Source organism: Meles meles, chromosome 9 (assembly GCF_922984935.1).
Source record: "Meles meles chromosome 9, mMelMel3.1 paternal haplotype, whole genome shotgun sequence".
Classification (NCBI taxonomy): domain Eukaryota; kingdom Metazoa; phylum Chordata; class Mammalia; order Carnivora; family Mustelidae; genus Meles; species Meles meles.
In genome coordinates this window covers 2,991,966-3,004,142 of record NC_060074.1, presented here as the reverse complement: position 1 = coordinate 3,004,142, position 12,177 = coordinate 2,991,966, and the positions used below count along the sequence as shown (strand labels likewise).

General features: G+C 35.7%; 1 protein-coding gene across 1 annotated transcript; it reads left to right on the top strand.

The window, feature by feature from the left end:
• Positions 1 to 1,077: 1,077 nt before the first annotated feature.
• MSTN (myostatin) lies at positions 1,078 to 6,048 on the top strand. The gene is made up of 3 exons (XM_046019773.1): positions 1,078 to 1,450; positions 3,275 to 3,648; positions 5,668 to 6,048. The coding sequence occupies exons 1-3, from the start codon at positions 1,078 to 1,080 to the stop codon at positions 6,046 to 6,048; spliced, it is 1,128 nt and encodes a 375-aa protein (XP_045875729.1).
• The last annotated feature ends 6,129 nt before the right edge of the window (positions 6,049 to 12,177 follow it).

Below are 12,177 nucleotides of genomic sequence, written 5' to 3'. Positions count from 1 at the left end.
GTGCTCTTTTGCTCGCATGGGCCACAGCATTCTGACGTCATTTAGGGAGAACAGATACTATGCTTTTTACTTTCATCAGTGCAAATCTGAGGCAAACTGTGGTAAGGGCTGCACTGCCCGCCATAAACCCCATTATCTTCTTTTTCTAAGTTCAGAGATTTTTCTACTAGTTGACATTATCCTCCTGGTAATAAACAATGAAAAAACAGATCTTCTAATTAATATTAATCTGCAACTTTAGACAAGGAAATAGCTGAATAGTAATTGGCCAAAAAGTGAGCATAATCTTTACATTAATAAAAAACATTAAATTATTTCTAAATAATACCATGTATAATATAACATTATAATAAGTTGATTTTTAAAACACCTAAGCATTTAATCAAGTTTCTCTAATTATAGCTGAAAATCTTTTATTTGTACCACAGTCTTACCTTTTCTTTTAATTCAGGTCTTCCGAATTTAAATTCATATTTCCCTAACTACACAGCACTAAACATAATTTGATACAATAAATAGAATTCTTTTTACTTCACATCCTTGTATAAATAATAGATAATCATTTTAACTTTTGAGGAAACAACATTTCAACTTTTTAAGTATGAAGTGTAAAACTAAGATTTGCCTATTGAAATTACAGCTTGAATTCCACATATGAAGATTAACCAGATTTAAGTGCACTTTCTATTGTTGTTAACAGAGACTGCGGTTCTCCAAATGTCACATATATCTTTCATTATTTGTAGATTTATTTCTTTTATGAAGTAGTCGAATGAATCTGCTCACCCTTGACTGTAACAAAATACTGTTTGGTGACTTGGGACAGACAGGGTTTCAACCTCTGACAGCGAGATTCATTGTGGAGCGAGAGCCAATCATAGATCCTGACGACACTTGTCTCATCCAAGTTGGAATATAAAAAGCCACTTGGAATACAGTATAAAAGATTCACTGGTGTGGCAAGTTGTCCCTCAGACTGTACAGGCATTAACATTTTGCTTGGCATTACTCAAAAGCAAAACAAAAGTCGAAGGAAGAACTAAGAACAAGGAAAAAGATTGTACTGATTTAAAAATCATGCAGAAACTGCAAATCTATGTTTATATTTACCTGTTCATGCTGATTGTCGCTGGTCCAGTGGATCTAAATGAGAACAGTGAGCAAAAAGAAAATGTGGAAAAAGAGCGGCTGTGTAATGCATGTACTTGGAGACAAAACACTAAATCTTCGAGAATAGAAGCCATAAAAATTCAAATCCTCAGTAAACTTCGCCTGGAAACAGCTCCTAACATCAGCAAAGATGCTATAAGACAACTTTTGCCCAAAGCCCCTCCGCTCCGGGAACTGATTGATCAGTACGACGTCCAGAGAGACGCCGGCAGCGAGGGCTCTCTGGAGGACGACGATTACCACGCCACGACAGAGACCATCATCACCATGCCCACCGAGTGTGAGTAGCCCTCTTAGCGTATCTCGACAATTCTGCTGACTGCGGTTCTAGTGTTTATGAGAAACAGATCTATTTTCAGGCTCTTTTAACAAGCTGTTGGCTTGTATGTAAGTAGGAAGGAAGAAAAAGAAATCTTTTTCAAGATTTCATGCAAAATACACGAATGAGACTGAAGTCTGGGACATTATTTGTTTTGCTGGAGAGCTAGAAAGCCAAGAGGAAATAAAAATTAAACGCTTGCATGGCACTCGTGTTTAGTTTAATATAACAAGCATAACATGCTTACGTTTCCACAGCTTAGGGCTACCAAGGCAATGCTTGGGAGATACTACAAGCAATGTTAAAACCTTACGTGAAATTTCATAATTGCATTCAATTGCCTGAAATATGCATTTGAAATAATGAGGTTCCCCACCTCTAATAATAGAGAAAGGGCTTCCTCGGAGCATTTGCTAAATGCCTAGAACTTCTGTTATTCAAAATCATTTCTCACAGTGTTATGTTCTTCACAAATTAAAATAATTGATATTTAAAGCTATGTCTCTGGAGAGTAAAAAAAAACTTTTAGAAACTTTAATGTATGAGGAAGACCAGTGATGAAGTAAACACAGCATAATGATCATCGTGAGCTAAGTGTCAGAACATGCCTGGGAAATACACATTTTAATTAAGTAGGTTACGGCTTGCAGAGTCCCACTTAGGCCTTGACTGGGACACTATCACTGGGAGACCCTGGTGTGCATAACTCCGGGCAGGCGCACTGCTTCATAAGCCTCTAAAATACTGTTTTAGTCTTCACGAGAGGGAGGAAGCTCTTACCTGCCGTCTGCCCCTTGCTTCTGACAGATAGTGTATTTCACCCATTCCTTCTGCAGCCACAGAGTTCTGAACTCGGCTCAAGGAAAGGCAGACAGACACCTAAACTGGGAAGGCAAGACAAGCAAGCTTTTATGCCATGTGCCTGGGGTCTTGCTTTAAACAGTGCTTTTTACACTTTAAACTGGACTGGAAACAGTTTCAAAATATTGTTCTCCTTATTAGGTTGTCACGTTATAACGCAGCAAACCATTTTCCTTCAAGACCCTGCTATCAAACAGTCCTGGAGGACATTCCCCTGATTTGTAAACAATCTTGGAAAAACAGAAGGACAGAAACTGCTAGTGCTTCTGCTCTCAGTGACGACCTGGCTCTGAAGACACTATTTTCTAACTTCTGAGACAGCCTGAGTGTAACAGTAACAGTCACATTTTGGGGCTAATTACCTGATTCGTTTTGCTCCTTTAGGCTTATTCCAGAGCCGAAATGTAGCAGATGTGCTCTATTTTCCACTAATTCCCCAGGCTCAGCTAGTTGCTCAGTGTGTCTTGTCCCCAGGTGATTCAGGCCTGGGGGAAGGGTTCCTTCGTCCAGACTGATCGGTGCAGCTGCGCCGTAAGTGTAACGACTCAGATTCCCAAAGAATCCTAAGTGGATGTTCCTGCACGGCGTCTCTTGTTCTCTCTAATCATCATCGTTTTAAAATTTCATCCACTCTTCGTTCTTTCATAGAAATCTTAGTCCACCCTTCTCTGGAGAGGGAGTAGATTCCTCATAAATAGCCGGAAAAAATATGTATGCAAAAAATTTTGAAAAGCTGCTGAAAAGTAATTATTTTCTTTGATATTTTTCTGACTTATGAATGAAATTCTGCGTGGTTTTTCACTTTAAAATATGCATTTACTATTCCAGTGGGAAAAAGGGTTTACCAATTTATATAAAGGGATTTGCTCATTTTTTATGAGAAATAATTTCCATAACTCTTTTTCTTTTCTTATTCATTTATAGCTGATCTTCTCATGCAAGTGGAAGGAAAACCCAAATGTTGCTTCTTCAAGTTTAGCTCTAAAATACAGTATAATAAAGTAGTGAAGGCCCAACTGTGGATCTATCTGAGACCCGTCAGCACTCCTACAACAGTGTTTGTGCAAATCCTGAGACTCATCAAACCCATGAAAGACGGTACAAGGTACACCGGAATCCGATCTCTGAAACTTGACATGAACCCAGGCGCTGGTATTTGGCAGAGCATTGATGTGAAGACAGTGTTGCAAAATTGGCTCAAACAGCCTGAATCCAACTTAGGCATTGAAATCAAAGCTTTAGAGGAGAATGGTCATGATCTTGCTGTAACCTTCCCAGGACCAGGAGAAGATGGGCTGGTAAGTGATAACTGAAAATAACATCTGACAAGAAACATTGTTACATTTTTACAAATCAGGTGAATGAATAATAGTGAAAAAATCACCACCCATTTCCTATGCTTATAAGCGAGACAAAGGTTATCTTACCCCAACGGTAGCCCTGTACCTAAGAAAAGTAGGGTCTCTAATTTCATATTCTATGAAACACCCTCTTGGTACTTTTATTTTGCATGAAGATTGAAAAAAACAGTTATGCCATGGTCCTTAACTTCTGAGGGAGTTCTTTTGAATTGGAGTTGAACGATAAATTGCTTTTCATTGATATGTTACATGGTTACATGAATAAAAATGTGAAATCTTCATAGTGGATTCTACTACAGATCCAACAAATCAAAACTTTTGTTTCCTCTTTAGAATGCCAAATGTGTTGAAATTTTTTGGTTTAAATAAGCAGAAAAAACAAACTTGAAAAATTACGGTGAAAATTAAATGCTTTTATTTATAGCAGTTAACTAAGTATGATAGGTTTAGGCTTATGTCTTATTAAATATAGTATACTTAAGGTCCTTCATGATAAATATGTTTATGATATTGCAGACTGTCCATGCACTGATGTATATGTAGATAACTTTGTGAATTACCGCTAATAAAATTTAAATTTCCGTCTAGTTAACCTTTATTACCTAGCTTATTTCTAAGCTGCCTTACCATTTTTATGCTAGAGTTTACTTAAGTAATGCCAACTAATTTAATAATATCAGGCCACACAGATGAAATACTTCACATATTATAAAAATTTATAAAAACTATTTTAAACCCTAGTATAAATTTAGTTTAGTCACTCTTTTGGCTTACCTGTGCTTTCCTGGACTTATTTAATGTGACCGTACCTTTTATGTCCATCTATTCACATAATGTGGAACAGAAGATTACACTTGCAAACAATAAATGGTATCTTTCTAAGTTTTTAAATGTTTTGGCCGTAAAGAGTACATTATTAGTAAGTCAGTTTACTTTGAGTAAAAACATATTCTTTAGAAGTTTATATAGTTTTCCAAAAGATTTTTCTTTGAATATGCTACCTAAAATGTGATTGACTCACAAAATGATGCTATTTTAAAAATAATGTTAAATAACAATAATTACCAAGTCTATTTAGATTTTGATATAGGATAAGACTTATTCATTATTTAAGAAGGTATTCTTTTTTACAGGGAGCATTTTAATGATCAACGTTGGATGTGACAGAAGCTTTAAGCATTATTAAACAGATTATTACTAAACAAATTAAATACAATTATTAATGACACATTCCTCGGATTTTTCTATATAAAAGGAAAAGTCTCAAATGCATTAAAAGACAGGGGGCAAGGGAGGAACCAGCAAATTATTGTTTAAATTTATGAACAGAAACATTTTTCAGTGAGAGAATAAAGTGAAGTAATATTGTATTTTCTGAATCTGTGCCTTGCTCTCTTAAGAGTTTTTCTTTCCAACCCAATATGCATACCCTACCTTTCTTGCACTGCCCTACCTTTCTTCTTCCTGCTACAACCCATGTGGTGCTGGGAGGTGTTCACAGCCAAGTTTCCCCCAGTAAAGATCTAGGGAACAGAGGGAGGATGAGTACAGCTATTCCTCCAGGAGTCCTCAGACGTTTTTAGCCAACACATTTAATCAGGAAGAGAGTGAACGAACCTCGTCCTTCCTCTGTTCTGTCTTCCCTCCTCTTCCCCTTTCCTCCCTCTGTCCCCTTATTCCCATAAATATTGTCAGAACATCTCTCATGTGCCAGGAAGCTGGGGAAAACAGAAGTGAAAAAGACAGATCTGACCGCAGGGAGTTAGAAGTGCTGTTATATTCTCGGGAGCCATCAGGGAGGAATCGAGCCTAGTGTAAATTAAAATTCCTTAAGCCTGTGTCTTTGAAAAATAAATGTGTAAGCAAAATGATTAGTTTCTCCAATGATGACTTCTGGAGGGAGGGAAGCGTTTTGGGACCTCCCTATTACTGATTGTTCTTTTCCTTCTCACCCAGAATCCCTTCTTGGAAGTCAAGGTGACAGACACACCGAAAAGGTCCAGGAGAGACTTTGGGCTCGACTGTGACGAGCACTCAACAGAGTCTCGGTGCTGTCGCTACCCGCTGACTGTGGACTTCGAAGCTTTTGGATGGGACTGGATTATTGCGCCCAAAAGATACAAGGCTAACTACTGCTCTGGAGAGTGTGAATTTGTGTTTTTACAAAAATATCCCCACACTCATCTTGTACACCAAGCAAACCCCAGAGGTTCGGCAGGCCCCTGCTGTACCCCCACAAAGATGTCGCCCATTAACATGCTATATTTTAATGGCAAAGAACAAATAATATACGGGAAGATTCCAGCCATGGTGGTAGATCGCTGTGGGTGCTCATGAGATTTATACTTGGTTCGTAACTTCCTAAACCATGGAAGGCCTTCCCCTCAACAATGTCACAACTGTGAAATTCTGTACACGGGCTCTAAGCCGAGAGTATGCTACAGTCACTTAAGAACAAGCTCAGTAGATGGACTGAAGGAGAGAATATATGCAATGGTTGCCATTTAACCATCAGAATAAATCACACGATAACAAGCCTTAATGATTTCCAGGGTTTTTGAACGAGGAGATCAAATCACGTTTATGTTCGTATATATTACAGCACATCCGGGTAAATGAAGCAATTCTCCTTGTGTTCTGGTGAATTAAAGGAGTGTGCTTCAAAGCCTATTTCTTTACAGTCTCATTTAATATCTACAGAAAAACCTACAGTATCGGTAAAATGCGGGATTGTTATATACCATCATTTGAATCGTCCTTGACACTTGAATTTATATTGTATGATAGCATACTTGGTAAGATGAAATTCCACAAAAATAGGGATGGTAGCCCATTTGTAAGTCCCCATCCCTGTTGTGATCGGTACAGTACATTAACAATCCATACCAATGGTGCTATACAATACGCTGAATGGCTGATATTATCAGGTTTATCAAATAAAAAACATTCAGTAAAATAACAAGTTTCTCCTTTCTTAAGGTGCATTTTCACACACCTCCAAATGGGGAATGGATTTTCTTTAATGAAAGAAGAATCATTTTTCTAGAGGTCAGCATTCAGTTCTGTAGCATACTTGAAGAAACTGTGTTATCTTAAAAGGCAGCCAAAAAGTATTCACTTTTAATCAGGATTTTGAAATTACAGCCTGCCTTTGCAACACTGCAGTTTTTATGATAAAATAATGGAAATGGCTGATTCTATCAATATTGTATAAAAAGACTTTGAAACAATTGCATTTATGTAATATGTATACAAAATTGTTCTGTAAATAAGTGTCTCCTTTTTTATTTACTTTGGTATATTTGTATGGTAAGCACATTTCAAATTAAGTATTAAGGCACAAAGATATGTCATGTATCACAGAAAAGCAACTGCTTATATTTCAGAGCAAATTAGCAGATTAAATAGTGGTCTTAAAACTCCATATGCTAATGGTTAGATGGTTATATTACAATCATTTTATATTTTTTTACATTATTAACATTCACTTACAGATTCATGATGACTGTATCATGTGAATGTGAAATTTCAATGGTTTACTGTCATTGTATTCAAATCTCAACGTTCCATTATTATAATACTTATATTATTAAACATCCCCAAATGGTTTAACTCTATATCCCCAAATGCAAAATAATAAACTGATGATATCTTAACAAGAATTGTTAATCTTATTTTATAATTTGATAATGAATATATTTCTGCATATATTTACTTCTATTTTGTAAATCAGGATTTTGTTAATCAAATTCATTGTACTTATGACTAAGTGAAATTATTTCTTACACCTAATGTGTAGAAACAATATAAATTATATTAAAGTGTTTCCACCTTTTTTGAAAGATACAACAGTTTTATGTTATAATGACTAATTCTGGATTTCTGACTTCACTTTTAGCATAAAAGTTTGGTTTGGGAATTTCAGGTCTGCTACTAGAGTTCTCATGAGTGAAATTCTTGTTAAATTGGTTCAGTTAAGTTGCTTTAAATATATGAAAGCAAGGACTAGTTATACTTGTTTCATTTCTCTTTATCTTGATCTGAAAACTATTTATATGTTTTCATAGGTTCAATTTCCAAATGCATCGCAGTTGGCAAGGATATATAGTCCTAGAGTTACAAGTTCTAATGAAATCACAGGGACACAGGGAAGCTGCATTTTTTTCTTAGCACTTAACGATACTGGCACATTTATCTGAGCTTTGAGGGCATAATTCTCAAATTAAATTGAAAAACAATTATAAAGTATCTAGAAATCCTTAAGTGTAACATTGTATATAATGTCTTTGAAGTGGACTCTCTTCACTACTCCTTATCAGTTTAGTAACTTAGCTATAAGCAGTCACTAAATCTAATGGAACCGGTTATTAAAATTCTACCTAGTGCATGGCTCCTAAATAAGTAATTTATAATTAATATAAATGTGATTTTTAACCATCAATGATATTACAGCAATTTACACTCATACAAACGAAATGTAGTACTTTTTCTAGTTTTAATACTGAGACGTTTAACGACGACGAGTCCGGAGCTGTCTCAGTGAATGAAGGACAAACGATGGGGATGAGGTGAGGCCACTTTGAATTATGCACGCTAGAAGCTACTTCTAGGGTCATGAATATATCTGATCCAGAAGTCTGGGTCACTAGGCCCATGAACATACCTTAGGCTCTGGAGGACCAAGAACTGGGGACTTTGGCCTCTATGGTGTAAGGAAGGAACACCTTCATTTTCTAGACCCCATTACAGAACTCCCTAATCTTTACACTCATCCTTCCCATGCAGCCCAGGATCCCATCACCAATTTCATCCTGTGGTAACCCTCTTTGAAACCAATATGACCATGAAAGAAAACATCAGGACCAATGTCTTTTGTGACAGGACCTGGGCATTTCCTTTTCTATTTTGCCTATGTCCCAGAAATGGCAATTGTACTCATCACTTTCATTTAAGTACCCCAAGAATACTCACTTATATCATATTCTAATCTCTGAAATTTTCAGAAAACACCATGTGAAGTTCAATGCAGTGCATCAGTTTTAATGTTCTGACTATTTTGTAATATTTCTCACACTTCCCACAAACCTATACTAGTTAAAAATACATATATAAATATAAAAACAAAAACCCTCCCAAACTCTACACATTTTTTTTTAAATATTTTATTTACTTGACAGAGAGAAATCACAACTAGGCAGAGAGGCAGGCAGAGAGAGAGGAGGAAGCAGGCTCCCCGCAGAGCAGAGAGCCCGATGTGGGGCTCGATCCCAGGACCCTGGGATCATGACCTGAGCCGAAGGCAGAGGCTTTAACCCACTGAGCTACCCAGGCGCCCCAACTCTACACATTTTTTAAAAGATTTTTATTTATTTACTTACTTGCTGGGGTAGGGGGAGAGAGAGAGAGAGAGAGCGCACGAGCGTGCGCATAAGCAGGGGGAGCAGCAGGCAGAGGGAGAAGCAAGCTCCCCACTGGGCAGGGAGTCCAACGCCGCCGAACTCCATCCCAGGACCCTGGAATCATGACCTGAGCCAAAGGCAGGCACTGAACCAACTGAGCCACCCAGGCGTCCCTACTCTACTCTTTTTGTATTCAGTTTGGTTTTTGCCCTTTTGTATAGAACCTTATTTTCTTAAAAAAAAAAAAAAGCAGTAATTTGATATTGACAGTAATTAAATGAGAACTAAATTATTCTATTCCCAAAATGAGAACAAATTTATTTCACTTTAAACCATGACAGACACATTTTAGGATGTCAATGACCCTTTTGGAATCTGTTGAAAACTAAAGACAGTCTCAGGAGAAGAAATAAAACTCACAGTTTTGCATACAATTTCAGGGAATTTAGGGCCTTCCTAGAACGCATTCATAGAACCTGGTTTACAAACTCTTGTATTTTTCTTCTGAAGACAAAAATTATTTTTCATGAAATAATACAATATATTTATAATGACTGCTTCCCAATTACTGAGCTTTATTCATTAAACAATTTGGGTGTTGCTAAAGGAAAATAAATTTCAAATCAGCCTGGATGTCTTCGCATGGCTAAAACCCTTACTATATACCAAAACGTTTTGTTCTTAAAGATCATCCAAACACCAACTGACAACTCTGTGGTAGATTAAACCAGACAAATAAAAAGGACTTCAAATTATGAAATCAGATTGATGTGTCAAAAACAAAACCAGGCTATCATCAAGGTTACTGATGTGTGGGTGTCTGAATTAGGAGGGTACGAGATGATAGTATTTACTGAGCACCAGAATTGTGCCAGACACTTTTGTGACATGCTCAGCTTGCAAGACATTGTTGTTCCCAGTTCGCAGATGAGAACTTTGAGGAACTGTGACAACGGGAGGTATCTCAGTGAGCAGCCTGGGTGTGAACTAAGAGCAGTTTGACACAATGATTCATTACTCTGGTTGTAGTTCTTCACCAAGCCCTATTGGAAGAATGAAACTATATTTGTTAATGTTTGTATTTTGGAATGTATCCTTAGTGGATTCTGCATTGGTTTCTGCCAAAGATTGCGTGGCTGCATTATAGTGAGAGAGGGTAAAGTTGGTATTAAAAAGAAAGAGGACGCAGAGAGGATGATAACCAAAGAAGAAAAATGTGCCTACGGAGATGGAAATGGGTCAGCGTCATAGGATATGAGACCTGGAACAGGTCTTAGAGATCATCTAATTTACATAAAATTGAATTGAGGTCTAGGGAGAGGGTTGCCCAAAATTATAAAGAGAATTGGTTCAGGAACTGAGATAAAAGCTCTAAAATGCTAGACAAGAGTGCATGGTGGCTAAGATTGAGAAGAATGATTTCAAAGGACAAAATGCAGGAAAGCTAAAAGCAAAAACAAAAAAGCTCTGAGTCATGGTCAGTTAGCTGGAAAAGCCAACAGAACACACTAAATAAATGTTCATAAGATTATCATGATCTACATCTATTTAAACAAATCTTTTAACAACTTGGAGATTTTCTTGGACAGATCGACTCTAAGGAGAAATCTATGGTCAGAGGCACCTAAAACCATTAGTTTATTGCTTACAGTAACAAAAAGTTAAAAGTAATAATATATTAATAATTAAATTTTCAAAATGCTTTCACATTAATAATGTAATTTTATCTTCATAATGGGGAAAGTTCAGTATTATTATGGTCATATTCATTTCAAAAAAGGAACTGAGGCTAAATTAAACTGCCCAAGAAACATCATTTATATTTATATATTAATTATATAAGAAATAGAAATCCAGATCAGTTACACTTTTTTGATCATTTATTCCAATATTACTTATTAAAAAGGTAGCATGATAAAAATTCATTTAAATATCAGATGCTCACTTTTTAAAATAAGACACATGAATACTGTCCTGTAATATATTTAAGAAATTAAACCATAGTCTAAAATGTGATATGCAATCATTACTTGCCTGGCATGTGGGGAGTAGTGTTGAAATGTTCATTCCCATGGTCATTCAGTTCTAGTTTACACACTGTGAAACATATCAAAGTAAACTATTTTCATTTTGGTCATCCCTTTGTAAGATCTCAAGCAATGCAAAATGGTACTAAATTTAGTTCATTCATGTCCAGATGGAATTTTACAGAGAATGTCTTTGGAAAATGAATACATTTTAATTAGATAGCATGCATGGTTTACAGCAAAATTATCTTTTTGCCACTTAAAACACTAAATGGAGGGGACATTTACATATATTTTACTAGATTACCTATCAAAATAACTCAATAAATATTATATTCTATCAAGAATACATTATACTCTTGGAATAAGATTTTATATATGAAGCTGCCTATTTTATCTGACAGGCATAAAATGTATATGTAATAATGACAAATAACTCCTTAATAATCTGCTATAAAAGTTAAATATTTCACTTCAGCTATGGTTTAACATTACACTAAATATTCCTGATACAGAAATACATAGCTTGGTAATAAAGCAAAGATGTACATGTTTAGTTTTCATTGATTCCGGATTTGGATTATTATAAGATAGAAAAGTTTTTAACAATGTAATGCTATTATGTTAGCCCCATAATAAAGGTAATTTTTAATTAAATACACACATATATGTACTTTCTTTAAAAAATTGACTTCAACCAAATTTTATTTTATTAGTTCTACATATGCACTGTAGGCAAAAAAAAAAAAAACAAAAAACCAAAACTATTCACTGGATTTAAATTATAGAAATCTAAAACATAATCTCCTAGATTCTGATATTAAGGAGATCTGTTGAAAAGTTCTCCTGAGAAGGAACAACAGATAAACTTGATTCAATTAATCATAAAAGTAACTTTACACCAAAAATTATAAATAGATTAAGCTACTAAATAACATCTTTAATTTATTTTATTAACCATTCAAGATTATTCTATTAAGAAAGCCTTTTCCCAATAAGTGTTATGCTTTTTTTTTTTTTTCCTAACGTCTTATGAAGGA

Bases quoted from the DNA above. Each gene is read 5' to 3' on its own strand.
- MSTN (XM_046019773.1), top strand. From the start codon at position 1,078: ATGCAGAAACTGCAAATCTATGTTTATATTTACCTGTTCATGCTGATT. The intron at 1,451-3,274 runs GTGAGTAGCCCT...ATTCATTTATAG, and splicing joins CATCACCATGCCCACCGAGT to CTGATCTTCTCATGCAAGTG. The intron at 3,649-5,667 runs GTAAGTGATAAC...CTTCTCACCCAG, and splicing joins GACCAGGAGAAGATGGGCTG to AATCCCTTCTTGGAAGTCAA.